General features: G+C 43.9%; 1 protein-coding gene across 1 annotated transcript in view; it reads left to right on the forward strand.

Moving 5' to 3' along the window:
* Positions 1–15575, forward strand: part of SLC35B1 (solute carrier family 35 member B1) — a 59363-nt gene that overhangs the window by 23662 nt on the left and 20126 nt on the right. Inside the window, exons 3-6 of the mRNA XM_073607802.1 lie at positions 704–807; positions 5172–5305; positions 11275–11305; positions 15036–15190. Of these exons, the coding sequence (XP_073463903.1) occupies positions 704–807; positions 5172–5305; positions 11275–11305; positions 15036–15190 (424 nt within the window). The remainder of the gene's footprint in view (positions 1–703; positions 808–5171; positions 5306–11274; positions 11306–15035; positions 15191–15575) is intronic.

The following is a 15575-nucleotide window of genomic DNA, read 5'->3' on the forward strand; positions in this document are numbered from 1 at the left end:
AATAGAAGAGCATCTGTAGCTCAACCTGCTGAAAAAGTTCATGGTGGATCCGATAGAAAGGTGTCAGGCCACAAGGTATAGTGTGGTTTGTTGTGTATGGAGCTGTGTCGCTGCAGATTGGTCAGGGTGCCCTTACTGACCCGTGTCCACAGCCAAAAGCACCTTCAATGGTCACTTGAGCATCAGAACTGGACCACGGAGTAATGGAAAAAGGTATCCTGGTCTGATGAATTCATGAATGGTTTGAGGAACACGACCAAGACTTTGAGGTGTTGACTTGGCCTCCAAATTCTTCAGATCTCAACCCAAAATGAGCATCTGTGGGATGTGCTAGAAAAGCAAGACTGATCCATGGAGGCCTCACCTCACACCTTAAAGCTACTGAAGGCTTGGTGCCAGGTACCACGGCCTATCTATAGAGGGCTAGTGGAGTCCATGCCACAATGGGTTATGGTGGGTGTTCATAATGTTATGGCTGTTCTCAGTGTATGGCCACACATTGGACATTGTCCTTTAACGTGTTAGTGTGACAACAGATGTGGAGGGAAAGGAGGGGGGGGGGGGGGTTAAAGCAAACTATTTGTTCTGTCCTGAATGGGTAGAGCTCGTGTTTGCTATAATGACCTTGTAGAGAAGAATACATTGTATGCTGTGTGTGAGTGTTACCTGTGTGACATCAATTTGTTGTGGTTCTGTATTGTAGAACGCGGGGGACCTATGGAGAAGGGGAGAACAAGGAGAAATTCCGCTTTGCACTTTCTCTGGTTTTTGTTCAATGTGTCGCCAATGCCATATTCGCCAAACTATGTAAGTACGATCTCGTGTAAGCGACATTATGTATAGTGTGTATATGTGTATATGTATGTAATATATATATATATATATATATATATATATATATATATATATATATATATATATGTGGTTTTTGGTGGGCAATTAGTCGGAGGAATGGCTGGTGTTGGCGCTTCAGTCACCATGGTTGTTATGGTGTCAGGATGATTTTATCGCATCATTCTATTATTACATTGTAATATAAAATGAAATAGTTCAACTCACCATAATGCAGAATCAGTGGGAGCCCTGAGTGTGTCACTTGCCACATCACCTGCCACCAGATGCACTAGCCACATCTGCCACGTCAGCTGCCACCAGATGCAGCTTGTCACTTGCCACATCACCTGCCACCACATGCAGCTTGTCACTTGCCACTTCACCTGCCACCAGATGCAGCTTGTCGTTTGCCACCAGTGGCACTTTCCACATCTGCCACCAGATTCACTTGCCACATCGCCTGCCACCAAGATGCAGCTTGTTGCCTACTACCAGATGCACTTGCCACATCACCTGCCACCAGATGCAGCTTGTCGTCTGCCACCAGATGCAGCTTGTCGTCTGCCACCAGATGCAGCTTGTCACTTGCCATGTCGCTTGCCACCAGATGCGGACTGTCGCTATTCTGCCACCAGCTGAAGCTTCCCGCTGTTGCCTGCCACCAAAAAATGCCAGATGCAGCTTCTCACTTTATAAATGTAAAGGCAATTTGTAAGGTTTTTTTCCTTCTTCCCTTTTTTTTTTTAACAGTGAAAGACTTAGTGGCAGGCAACAGTGACAGCAAAGAAAGAGGCTTCTGCATTCTCATTATGTACAGTGTATATACTCCTTCTGTACAGTGTATATTATATACATTATCCACATTGTATATAGCAGATTTCTCGCTTATGAGCTCAGCAAATCCCCAGGATGAATGTCCTTTGATGTTGAAGGAAGCCCATGGTGAGACCAATACAGAGGCTGCCATCACTGACTTCTTTATCTGAAAATGCTAGTTGTCTGGCAGACAGGTAGTTCTTATGACTTCAGTGCTTGTCACCATGTCTGAATTCTAGAGTCGCTGACCTAGAACAAGGGTGCAATAAGGACTCTGACTTCTCTGGTCATATACACGTTCCAGGTCATGGACTCGGAATTCATTGCAGTCAGAGGTTCAGTCTAGCTGGCAACCAACTGCCACTTTATAGCAGCTCATCGGTTTTGGCCGTTAAAGTGACCCTGTCACTAAAATAAGTGTCCTCTGCAAAGAAGATGGGCTAAAGCTGAACTCCAGGCAAACAGGTTAGTAGAGGACATACATATAAGGGGGCTGATTTTTCCTTCCAAAGGATTTGTATTTGTCTGGGAAGACGGGAGACCAGATTTTTCTGTGCTACAGTTCGGAACCATTTGGCAGTCTCCCCAAACCTGTGACTGGCCAGTGAGAGGAAAAGCAGCAGTCTAATGAGCTTATCTCTATCGCTTTGCTCTTCCCTACTATCAGTGTGCTGCTTGCACTGCAACACAGCTGAGTGGTTTCTTTTGCTGCTCCTCCCTTCCCCAGTCTGAGCTCTGCTGTACTTGGAGGCTGATATCAAGCCAAATTTAGGTATTTACACTGCTTGCATTTAAAAATCAATATATATATGAGGATGCATTGGTGTATACAGAGCTGCACTAATTGTTTAGATTGTATGGCTGCATCAAGTTCAGGTTTACTAATTATTACTTCTGCTGCCCGCAACACAGATCTCTGCTGTTTAGAAGGGAAACTGCCTCCTGGACACTGTCAATTTTCTGGTCCCCTTCTGGCCTCAGTGGTTCCATCTGCTGGCTGTGTATTGTAGTATTGGGGGGAGGCAGGAGGGACCACCACCTAGCAGGGAACCTGGAGTTTGACATTTGTCTCTGTCCAGGGGACACTTTACAAACTGAAAGGGAGAAGTGGATTGACTGATAGCAACACCACTAACACACCTACCTGACCCCTTTTTAGATGTGGAGCCAGGCTAGATCTGCAGGGTAGTTTATTGCTAGAATGCCTAGAGATTAATGATTAAGGCTAGGCTCACACTTGTTGATTCTCTGAAATCCATGGTGGATCGCTTTTCAGAGTGTGGCCAAGCAGCTGATGTCAGGTGTTCAGGAGGCAATCCTGCCACCTCGTAAATGCCTGTGGTGTTTTTTTTTTTCTTTATTTTTTCTTTTTCTTTCCTTGAATGGCAATTTTCAATGGGACAAATGTGCCACAAACCAAGTGTTTGGCTTGAGATTGCAGAGCTGCCCCTTCAACTTGAATGGGCTAGTTTGACAGGCGGTGCCACCTGTCAACTCGGCATGCGTTAGGAATCCTGCGACTCAAAGCATCATGGCTGCAGCATGTAAACCGCCCCCTACAGCTGTATGGAAGAGAGCAGAACAGGATGCCATCTCTCTGCGCCAATGTAGCAGGAGCTGCCAGCAGTCGGCTGAATGTAAAGCAGAGAAGGAGGGAAATGACATGGACTTTCACTGTATTGTTCATTTAAGCACAAGAGACTCCATCTTGCTTGCAATGTTGAAATGTGCTTGAGTTCTTCACCCAACACACACACAGACACAACTTTGCTAGAAGTTCTCTCTCCCCCTTCCTTCTCAAGGTTTTAGTTTCGCAACTGTTAGACATAGTTGATGACATATGAAATGTGACATTATTTCTATACGCTGGTTTTTAATAACCTCTCATACCACCCCTTAAAATTTAATCATTTTCAGAAAGGATACTTAAAACGCAGTAATTGTGTCCAATGAATCTGTTCCTGCATATGCATTGTTGACTTTCTTATTTTGTCTCCACCAGAAATTTCCATAATAGGCATTAAGTGAGCAGTCAGGGGGGTGGTAAAACCATGATTTTTTTTTTTTGCCAACCCCTGGCCAGCCATGTGAAAGAGGCCTAAGAGCTTGGACATATGGCTATCTGTGATGTATGACATAGCTTGTAGTAGCCATCAGTCGCATTGTGCAATCATGCACACTTAATCACACATTACTTGTGTAGCTCACAGCATTGGAACTATTTATTCCATTCGTTCATAGATTTTCACAACACGATTGAACTACTAAGGCCTTTTATCGATGGGCAAATGCAGTTTGCTTTTCAGGTGCCTTCCACTTGCATCTGAGATCATTCACAGTAGGGGTCGATTGATTATCGGAGTGGCCCATTATCGGGGCCGAAATTTACATTTTTCAAAGTACTGGTCAGAAACTTACCGATATTACTGATTATTGCTTCAAGGGGTTGTACCGGGGTGATGCTTGCTGCAGGCATCACCCCGGTACCGTTCTTTAGAGCCAACAGTCGGCTTTTTTGTAAGAACAACTAATGCGGCTAACCAGCCACTCGGCTGTTATTGCGCCAATCCGCCCGGGTCTCCTGTCCGATCGACCAGAAGGCACGTCCCCCAGCTAGCCAGAGACCCGAACAAAGCCAGAATCGACTTTGATCGAGTCTCGGAGCGATGTCATGACATCACTTCCTGTTTACTGGAAGCCTTAAAGGTGGCAGTTTTAGAAAATAGAAAGTTTTAAATAAAACGCAGATCTTGGCGTTTTTTAATATTTTCAAGTGCAGAGGGGTTTGGGGTCTTATAGACCTCCGATACCAGTACCTGTCACTGCCTATTACTGTCACATGGGATGTTTACATTCCAATAAAAGTGATTAAAAAAATAAAATTAAAAGGATCGTTTTAAAAATAAAAACTTGAAATATACAGATTATCGGCACCTAATATTGGCTATCGACCTGAAATGCAGCAGAATAATCAGTATTGGCCCTGAAAAAAACGATATCGGTCGCCCCCTAATTCACAGTTCATTGACAGCAGCATTTCACCTGTAGCTGACCTGCACCTAAGCTGCTTTTGCATTCCCATTGACTTGTATAGGGGAAGGGGCAGTTCTGACATGAATGTAAGTTAATGACACAGGCCCTAATGGTCACCTGTGTAGCTCTATCCTAATAAAGAAGTGTCATTATAATTAGTATTAGGAATTAGGAATATTTGCTGTCATTATGGTAGTGGGTCTTGCTCCTATGAAAATATGTGCCAAATTCTCACTTTGTTTAATGTGATTAATCTGGTTAATAAAATCTAGTGCTAAGGAAATGTGGAGGGGGTACTTGGCTACCCAGGTGGTACCCATTAATCAGATTACAGTTTCTACTGCTGGTTACAATAAGCAGTCATATGGTTTTAGCACATCTTTATGTTGCCATATCTCCTGTATTCTGTGCCTTTGGGGTCAGTGTACTTTAAATGAAGGGTTGTCATTGTGCTGCTCCCTAAATACTTCTTTCGTGTTTCTTTCCAGTGATTCACTTCTTTGACTCGAAGGGAAAACCAGACCGCACACAGAGCTGGCTCTATGCGGCTTGTTCACTGTCTTATTTAGGGGCCATGGTGTCCAGTAATTCAGCACTCCAGTATGTCAACTACCCCACCCAGGTAAGTCACAGACGATTGATGAACTTGACGAGTCCAGGTTAAAGGAAGAAATATATTTTGGGTAGAATTAAATGTCTTTCTTATAGTTTTTATACTGTTGTTTTTCTATTTAAAGTGGTTCTAAAGGCAGAAGGCTGTTTTTTTTTATCTTAATGCATTCTATGCATTAAGATAAAAAAACCTTCTGTGTACAGCATCCCCCCTCAGCCCCCCTAATACTTACCTGAGCCTTATCTCGATCCAGCGATGTTGCGTGAGAGCCTCAGCTGTCCAGGGGCTTTCCCTTATTGGCTAAGACAGCAGCGGGCACCATTGGCTCCCGCTGCTTTCAGTCAGTGAGCCAATGAGGAGAGAGAGGGGAAGGGGCCGAGCCACGGCTATGTGTCTGAACGGACACACAGAGCAGCAGGTCAGGTGCAAGGTGCTTGCTATGGGGGGCACTTGGTGGGAGAGAGGGGCCAGGAGCGCTGGCCAGGGACCCAAGAAGAAGAGGATCCAGGCTGCTCTGTGCATAAGAGAAAATTGAGCTGTCTATATCCAGTCTACAACTTTAGACAGGAGCGAAATGAAAACAGAAGGAGGAAGGAGAAGGCACTGCTCTGGCTCATTCCCCTGTGCCTGTAGAATCTCAGCTTGGGCTACTAAACCGAGGATTGGAATACACCATAGACACAGTAATGTGAGTGTGGGCTCCAATGATTTAATCCGATGTATAAGTGATCAAGTGATATTAAAGGATACATGGTATACATAACTGTGCTGTGTAATGGTTTTGTACAGAGCAGCCCCCATCCTCCTGTTGGGTCCCCCACCAGCAGTCCTGACTCCTCCTACCTTCAAGTACCCCCCCCCATTTGCTAGGAAGCCGATACTTGTTGGGCTCGCTCCCGAGCCATACTGTGTGCATTTTTTTGACACACAATGCGGCTCGGCTCCTAAGCAGCAGTTTGGAGACCACTGGTATAGCAGATCAGTCCATTTTTCCAGCCCCTTTGCTTCTCTGAAACTGAGTGGTGTACTAGTTGGATAAATGAACTTTCTGTGGGAAAGAAGTTAGCTGTAAAGCTATGTAGTCAGTAGCTGCTCCTGAACAACATAGACAGGAGCCATATGAGAGGTTAATGGAGCAATAACATGCTTTGCATATAATAAGCATAAGGGGTTTCCCAATGTTCCCCTGTTGCCTTATTTCAATATTTTGTACCCCCCCCCCCGTTCTCTGGAAGTGATTGTAGCTCAGAGGAGTTTCTATTATCCAGTTCTGCCATCCAATCACTGGATGCAACTAATAATTTATAAAATGACATCAAGCATGCATGCCTATATTATCCTAGCAGTTAAATGACATTAAAGCCCAGGTCCAACCTAACCTTTTTCATTTGTTTTTTATTTTTGGAGTGGAAAGGGTTAGAAAACTTTGGTTTTATTTGCTATCTGTGGGCCCATCGTAGAGATGTCCCTTCACTTTGTGTAGTCTTCAGGACAGGAAGTGATAGGTAGTCCCTCCAACAGGAAGACAGCCCACATTAGAAGGCCTCTTGTGTAGCAGGCTCAGATGAGGTTAGAAGCCATGAGGTTTTTTTTTTTTAAATTGGTGCATATTTCCCTGTTAAAGTGTAAGTAAACCCTCTCTATTGTTTTCAACCAAGAAAGCTGCCATCTATTGCCTCTGTTTAATCTACAATTGCCATGATGCTGCACATGTGATCAGTTATGACACCAGCCATTGGATGGTTTGACAGTTTGGTTAAGAGCCCAACCAATGCGAGTCTTACATTTCCGGGAAGTGCCGGAAATTAAACTGTTTTATCTATGGGTTTACTTCTGCTTTTAATTATTGTCCTCAATTCCTGTGTGGCCACCAGGACAAAAATTGACAGGAAATATTCCCAATAGGGGCACATAGAGCAGTAAGAATCTTAGAGTTGATGTTGATTCTTGCATTGGACACGTTGAATAAAAAAGGCCCACTATATATAAAATCAAGGCTAAGTGGTTTTCAGAAGACCGGGACTTGGGCGATCCTTAGAGCAGAAGAAATATTGTGGTTTTTGGCCACTATAAAGTATATTAACATATTCAGTAATTTATTATAAGGCCATTATCCACCTTGGTGCTGCATTCGTAAACGACACAATATAAATACTAAAATCTAACCATACACGAATTGAAATTCAGCTGGTTCAACAGGGACCAGCCAAATATTGGTCCATGTATACGCCAAGGGATGTTGTACAGAAGTCATTCTACCAACCTGTCGGGTTTTCCCCGCTTGATCAGTGCTGCAGGCTATAGACAGCATCAATGATCGGTGTATTCTGATGGCAGAATTCAATAGCTTAGCAGGGAAGATTCCCCTATCCACCTTGAATGTGTGGATGGGGATATTGGGTCAGTTTTTTTTTTTTTTTTCGTTCAACCTGCTGGTTAAACAAAAAAACAACAAAAAAAAAAACTGACTCATCTATGTTCTGCCTTAAAGAGTTACTTTCCTCTTCTGATAAAAATGACAACAAAGACACCTGTAAAGTTGATGTCCATGTTTCATGCCACTTTAAATAGTTTGTATGGAGCAAGCTGGTCCAAACAAACTATTTGCTTCACTAAGTGCTGCACTGGCTCTAAGCACTGTACGTAGTGTATGTACAGTAATTTCAGCTACATACAGTACACAGTGCTGGGTTCCGGCTGGGAGACAGAGACTTCCTGTCTCACATCTGGAACAATGCAGAGTCAGTCTGAGCTGCACTCGGCCATTCATAGGCAACTTTGTATTCTGTGACTGAATACAAAGCTTCCTCTGGCTGAGTGGGAGGGGTGTGCTAATGACATCACACTCTCACTCGGCCAATCAGAGGAAGCTTTGTATTCATTCACAGAATACAAAGCTGCCTATGAATGGCCGAGTGCAGCTCAGACTGACTCTGCATTGTTCCAGATGTGAGACAGGAAGTCTGTCTCACACTGTGTAGTGTATGTAGCTGAAGTTACATGGTGGCCATTTTTACTAAGGGCAGATGAATCCATCTCCCTTTACTTTCTGGAACTCTGCCCAGATCCCTGCATCTGTCTCCTGGAACATGTGACAGGCACCTCCCAGAATGCAACTGTAAGGTGACCTGACCAGTACTTTTTAAAGAAACCATGAATTGGGAAAAAAACAATGATTCTTAGAAAAAGCAAAAAAAAAGTTTGTTAAATGAATGTAAGACGATTGCATATCAGCATGCAGATTTGGATAAATATGTTCACTTTAATTCTAGTTGCATGCTTTTAGTGTCCAGAACACCCAGGGCCATTCAGTACGCCATAAAAGTCTGGTACATAGGTTAAAGCAGAACTAAACCCTCCTATCATTTTCACCCAAGGAAGCTGCCATGTTGGCCTGTTTGTTCTGCGACTGCCATAGTGCTCCACATGTGATCAGTTAGGACACCAGTCATTTGATGGTTTGGCTGAGAGCACAAGCAATGTGACACAGCATTCCCGTCACGCTGAGAATGTAACTGTTTTTTGAAAACGTTAAATTGATGAGTTTATTTCTGTTTTAAAGCAGAAGTAAATCTTTTTAACAGTTTCATAAAACAGTTACATTCCTGGCACATGCCAGGAATGTAACTGTCACATTGTTTGTGCTCTCAACCAAACTGTCAAACCATCCAATGGTTGGTGTCATAACTGATCACATGTGCAGCATCATGGCAGTTGAAGATCAAACGGAGGTTTGATGGCAGCTTCCTTGGCTTAAAACGCTAGAAGGGTTTACTTCCACTTTAACACAGATCTGTTTCATAACTGAGGCTCCTGGAACATTCTAAAGGCCAAAGCAGAATATGGTATCTACAGTATCTCACAATAGTGAGCACACACCTCACATTTTTGTAAATATTTTATTCTATCTTTTCATGTGACAACACTGAAGAAATGACATTTTGCTACAATATAAAGTAGTGAGTGTACAGCTTGTATAACAGTGTAAATTTGCTGTCCCCTCAAAATAACTCAACACACAGCCATTATTTGTCTAAACCAGCAACAAAAGTGAGTACACCCCTAAGTGAAAATGTCCAAATTGGGTCCAAAGTGTCAATATTTTGTGTGGCCACCATTATTTTAGAGCACTGCCTTAACCATCTTGGGCATGGTGTTCACCAGAGCTTCACAGGTTGCCACTGGAGTCTTCTTCTACTCCTCCATGATGACATCACAGAGCTGGTGGATGTTAGAGACCTTGTGCTCCTCCACCTTCCATTTGAGGATGCCCCACAGATGCTCAATAGGGTTTAGGTCTGGTGATATGCTTGGCCAGTCCATCACCTTTACCCTCAGCTTCTTTAGCAAGGCAGTGGTCATCTTGGAGGTGTGTTTGGGGTCGTTATAATGTTGCCCTGTGACCCAGTCTCCGAAGGGAGGGGCTCATGCTCGGCTTCAGTATGTCACAGTACATGTTGGCATTCATGGTTCCCTCAATGAACTGTAGCTCCCCAGTGCTGGCAGCACTCATGCAGCCCCAGACCATGACACTCCCACCACCATGCATGACTGTAGGCAAGACACACTTGTCTTTGTACTCCTCATCTGGTTGCCACCACACACGCTTGAAACCATCTGAACCAAATAAGTTTATCTTGGTCTCATCAGACCACAGGACATGGTTCCAGTAATCCATGTCCTTAGCCTGCTTGTCTTCATCAAACTGTTTGCAGGCTTTCTTGTGCATCATCTTTAGAAGAGGCTTCCTTCTGGGACGTCAGCCATGCAGACCATTTTGATGCATTGTGCAGCGTATGGTCTGAGCACTGACAGTCTGACCCCCCCCCCCCCCCCCCCCCTCAACCTCTGCAGCAATGCTGAACGTGCACTCAACTTCTTTGGTCGACCATGGTGAGGCCTGTTCTGAGTGGAACCTGTCCTGTTAAACCGCTGTATGGTCTTGGCCACCGTGCTGCAACCCAGTTTCAAGGTCTTGGCAATCTTCTTATAGCCTCCCTAAGCTATCTTTATGTAGAGCAACAATTCTTTTTTTCAGATCCTCAGAGAGTTCTTTGCCATTAGGTGCCATGTTAAACTTTCAGTGATCAGTATGAGAGAGTGAGAGCGATAACACCACATTTAATATTACAGCGCACACATGCAAGACATTTACCTCCAGCAGGGCTAGTTTAAAACACCTAGACAATCTAAAAAATATTAGCAAAAAATATGGGCATTTGGTCACACCATTTGCGACAAAGTACGCCATGATTAGTGGGTCCTACACTATCAATGGATTGGGAGATCCTGCTTCTCTGAACCATGAGAGCAAACACTCTTCTATATGGGAGAACTTTGAGGTCTCCACCCATGACACAAGTGGACATTAATTAGAGGCACTTAATGAAAGTGTGGGGTGCTCCGCACCCAAAGGGATTTGGTCAGAATCCATACAATAAACAAACAAGATATTTGGGGGGCACACCCTAAAAGATGCATTAAAGCTGGTGCAGCCATAAGACCATACAGCAGAGCAAAATATTACAGCGCACACATGCAAAAAAGACACCACATTTAACACACCTGCTCCCCATTCACACCTGAGACCTTGTAACACTAATGAGTCACATGACACTGGGGAGGAAAAATGGCTAATTGGGCCCAATTTGGACATTTTCACTTAGGGGTGTACTCACTTTTGTTGCCAGCGGTTTAGATATTAATGACTGTGTGTTGAGTTATTTTGAGTGGACAACAAATTTACACTGTTATACAAGCTGTACACTCACTACTTTACATTGCAGCAAAGTGTCATTTCTTCAGTGTTGTCACATGAAAAGATATAATAAAATATTTACAACAAATGTGAGGGGTGTACTCACTTTTGTGAGATACTGTATTTTTGGATTCTTTTGTTGCTTGAATAACTTTATAGTTGGCTTTAGTCGTGAGATGTTTCCATTAAGATAATAAAATGTGCTTTCTTTACTTTGCAGGTGTTGGGGAAATCATGTAAACCTATTCCAGGTGAGATGACCGGTTTCCTTTTTTCTCTGTCAATCCACAGAGAGGTTTTTCTTCATTTATAGGACTTGTGTTGATGGAAAAATGCAGCTGGATTTCCAATGCATTCAGTCTGCATTTGAAATCGGTCACTTCGAAGATCGTTCCGAATTCATTGACCCATACATTTCACCACCTTCTAAGCTGCAAATAAAAGCACATTAAAACTAGTCTTTAACACCTTCCCTCCTGGCTTATAACAAAATGACGGCAGGGCGGGGGTTTCATTGTTCTGACTGGGCTTCATATAACGTCCTTAAAAAGAAGCTGCTTCAGGGGCACGCAGCGCAGCAAACGGTGGTGCGGTGTGTCGATCGGACACACCGCATTCCCGATCACGGTAAAGAGCCTATGATGTAGGCTCTTTACCATGTGATCCGCTGTATCCAATCACAGCTGATCACCATGTTAATAGGAAGTGCCGGTTATCATCATTCCTCTACTCACACTGACGGTGTGTGAGTAGCAGAGAGCCAATAAGCGACTTTCCTGACGGGGGATCTGAACTGATAATCGGTGCATTGATTATCAATGCAGTCCCCAGCGCTGTATCTTTTATCTGTATCCTAGGCCAGCACTTTGCAGGGGGGCAGCACGAAAAGAGTCCCCGCCAGCTAGCGCCAATCTTGTGAGGCGTACTGGGCCAGGAGGTAAATAGGCATGATGCCCCCATAAAGCTGCCGCACTGCTGCCGGTATGCTGGCGGCTGGCGTTCCGCAACTGTGGGGGGGTTCCTATATATTATAGTGACTTACCATAGATATCGGCTAATGGTAATCTATATAGGAGGAGGTTGGTGGGGTTTTTTTTTTTTTTTTTTTTTTTTTTTTTTTTTTTTTTACAGTATGTGACTAGATTATATAGCATTGGGGTACCCAGGGTAGAAGGAAATCTACACTATTTGGGTGACACTTGCATAGCACTTACCTAGCTGCCAAAGGGCTTTTAATCTAGGGATAGTGCAGACATAAGGGACACTGACATGGTCACCTATACCTGGCAGGTAGGTAGTAGGACTCTCCTGCAATCCTTTGCTTGTGTCACTTATACATATTAAGGAATCTTAATTCCATTTCTGTTGATTGCTAAAGAGAAAAATAAACAGATGGATTTATATTTTCCTGCCCCAAATCCTCCCTTTGCTTAATGCCTGGACCACATACCTTCATCACTGTGCTATATGTTTTCTGCTGCACCACTGGCATGGTTATATCCTCTTAGTCCTCTCCATAGGTTTAGCAGAAATATGTGCTTAAAGGTGTACTATAGGCAACACATCCATTTTTTTTTTTTTTACATTTTGGATAGAGTAAGGGAGGGTTCTAACCCCTGTCAGTTTATTTTTTGCCATTTGTGTCCCATTATGGAGATTTCCCTTCATTTCCTGCCCCATAGCCAAACAGGAAGTGAGAGGAAATCCCTGAAAATTAAGGGAAATCATTGCCGCCTCCCCCCTCCAAGGCCCTCAGAACTAGTGTCCCCATTGGAAAATTTCAGGGTGAAGGGGTGTGGCCTTGACTGGAAAGGGTGGGTCATATTTAAATTAGGGGGTGCACGAGTTTCTTTAGTCAGGCCTAGGGCAGCACAAAACCTAAATACACCACTGGCAGTCCCACCAGTGATGCCAATCGGTGCCGTCTATCAGTGCCACCCATTTGCAGCCCAAAATACAAAGGCTTCTCTGAATGGGCAGCAGAGGGGGAGTTGGTGCAGCTGCTGTGCCTGTTTCTACCCTCTTCCTGCCCTGGAACTCCCCCTCCTCCTGCCCAATCACAGAAGCCTTTGTATTATTGTGAACTCATTCACAAAATACAAAGGCTTCTCTGAATGGGCAGCAGAGAGGAGGGGGGGGCATAACTGCTCTGTGTGCCTTGCTCTCCTCTCACAGCCCAGGGTGTCCGTGTATGCTCCTGCAGAGCCATAAATCTATCTGATTTAAATAATGGAGATTAGTTCAGACGATGTCATGCACCTCCTTGGACTCATAGTGTGCCTGCACTTTTTAGAAAGTGTCTGAATCCCCTGGAATTCAGCTTTAATAACATTCTGAGCTAGAGACTAGCGCAGCTCCCTGCAGTCTCCCTGCTGTGTTAAAGTCAATATATTCTGCTTGAACTCTGAATTAAACATTGGAGCTATAGGATCTCTGGTGCTGAATGTAAAACAATATGAAGCATATAAATGCAAGGTTGATAACCTACTGTATATTACAGATACTTCAATGGTAACATGTTAGTTGTTTGTCTCCACCCTCTACCATAAGGTGGCTGGGAATGTCTTAAGCCCCATACACACAGATTTTCTGCTGATTTTTGTCTTCAGATTTACCGAAACCATGTAGTACAAGGGCCTGTCTGATTGCATACAAATTGAAACTCCTAGGGTTTGACCTCATATTATATGGTTTTGGTAAATCTGAAGGAAAAAATAAGCAGACAATCTTATAGTGTGTATGGGGCTTTAGAGTTATGTTCAAACTGTTCCTTAAAAAACACCATGTAAACTTCTCCGCCCAAAACTTATACTTGCTTGTCTCGGTGCCCGTACCGCTGAACTCCGCTGAGGGGAGATGCTTGGTTACAGATTTTCTGCATTTGATGATTTCAGGAGTGCTGGATTCTGGAGTGATCCTCCACTGCGTTCTGTGGTTTCCTCCCCTGGCCCCTTTATCACTACAGGGTACTGAACTACAATGCACAGCAGGAGACACCGGCATCTCATGCTCTTGGAAGTGTGCCTGATTGTGAAGATCTTTAAGCAAATTTATTCCTTCCACCCAGCAGAGTGTGGCAAGCTGCCCTTGCAGACATCCTTTTAAAAATGTGAGCTCTCTGGCAGTTATTTTGACCATTTTAGCTTCAATACTTTCTGGACACTGATCCGGAAATTTTAGAATGGGGTCTGATATTTTGGCTATCGTGCACAGCTGCTCCAGTTTTAACAAATCTCACCCAAAGTATTTAGGAAGAGTACATCACCAGTGACCCTGTGAGGTGCCCGCTGGAGGTTTTCTGCAGTGAATTACAGAAATCTCTTGCTAAGGTAAATTTGAGTGAACCTTTAGACTTTAGCTGAGTTGCAATGCTTGCTTAATAGCATTAGTACCTCATGGATTGTTTTTACTTGTTACTTGGAACTGATCTTCTCAAGTATTACTGTATTTTGGAATGCTGTAAAATGTGCCGGCATACTATGAGTTAGGTCCAACTAGGTACATGCCACCTCCTGGACTTATCTCTTTTATTTACATCTCCTACATCTGTCGCTACACTCTCGAAGATCTGACAGGAGAGATACTGTCTTCTCACTCACAGCAACCTTGCCCGCCCCTTCCACTCCCCTCTGCTACCCATTTCCAGGAGCTTTTGTATTTTGTGAATGAGTTCACATAACACAAAGCGTTCTGTGATTGGGCAGGAGGGACGGAGGGGTGGGCTCAGTTGCTGCATGTGACTGCAGCTGCAGGAGCTCAGATTAGAAGGTCTGGCATTGGAGCGCTGGAAGTATAGTGATAGCTATGCTCCGGGCACTCCGTAAAAATGTAAATTGTAGATGAAAGATATAAGTCCACGTGGTGGCATGCACCTCATTGGACTTAACCCCCTACTTTTCCAACACATTTTACCAAAGTATCTTAATTCCAGGTGTTTTGGCTGTATTATGTGTATAATTCTGTGTTCTCCTCTTTCCTTAGTTATGCTCCTTGGTGTTACCGTCCTCAGAAAGAAGTATCCCCTGACCAAGTACCTGTGTGTCCTCCTCATTGTAGCAGGTGTAGCCCTGTTTATGTACAAGCCCAAGAATTCCGGCTCTTCTGACCATGTGTTTGGCTATGGAGAATTATTACTGGTAAGGATTGGATTGCTAAAAAATGCAGATTCAAAAAGGTTGTTTTAAAGGACCTCTAAGAAATGCACTATATTGCAAAAAGTATTGGGACGCCTGCCTTTACATTCACAACATGAGTGAGTTTGGAGTGAAGGGACGAGTCCTGACCTCAACCCGATAGAACACCTTTGGGATGAATTAAAGCGGAGACTGCGAGCCAGGCCGCGTTGTCCAACATCAGTGCCTGACCTCACAAATGCACTTCTAGAAGAATGGTCAAACATTCCCATAGACACACTCCTAAACCTTGTGGACAGCCCTCCCAGAAGAGTTGAAGCTGTTATAGCTGTAATGGGTGGGCCAACTCAATATTGAACCCTTTGGACTAAGACTGGGATGCCATTAA

The sequence above is a fragment of the Aquarana catesbeiana genome, linkage group LG12 (genome assembly GCF_042186555.1).
Source record: "Aquarana catesbeiana isolate 2022-GZ linkage group LG12, ASM4218655v1, whole genome shotgun sequence".
NCBI lineage: Eukaryota > Metazoa > Chordata > Amphibia > Anura > Ranidae > Aquarana > Aquarana catesbeiana.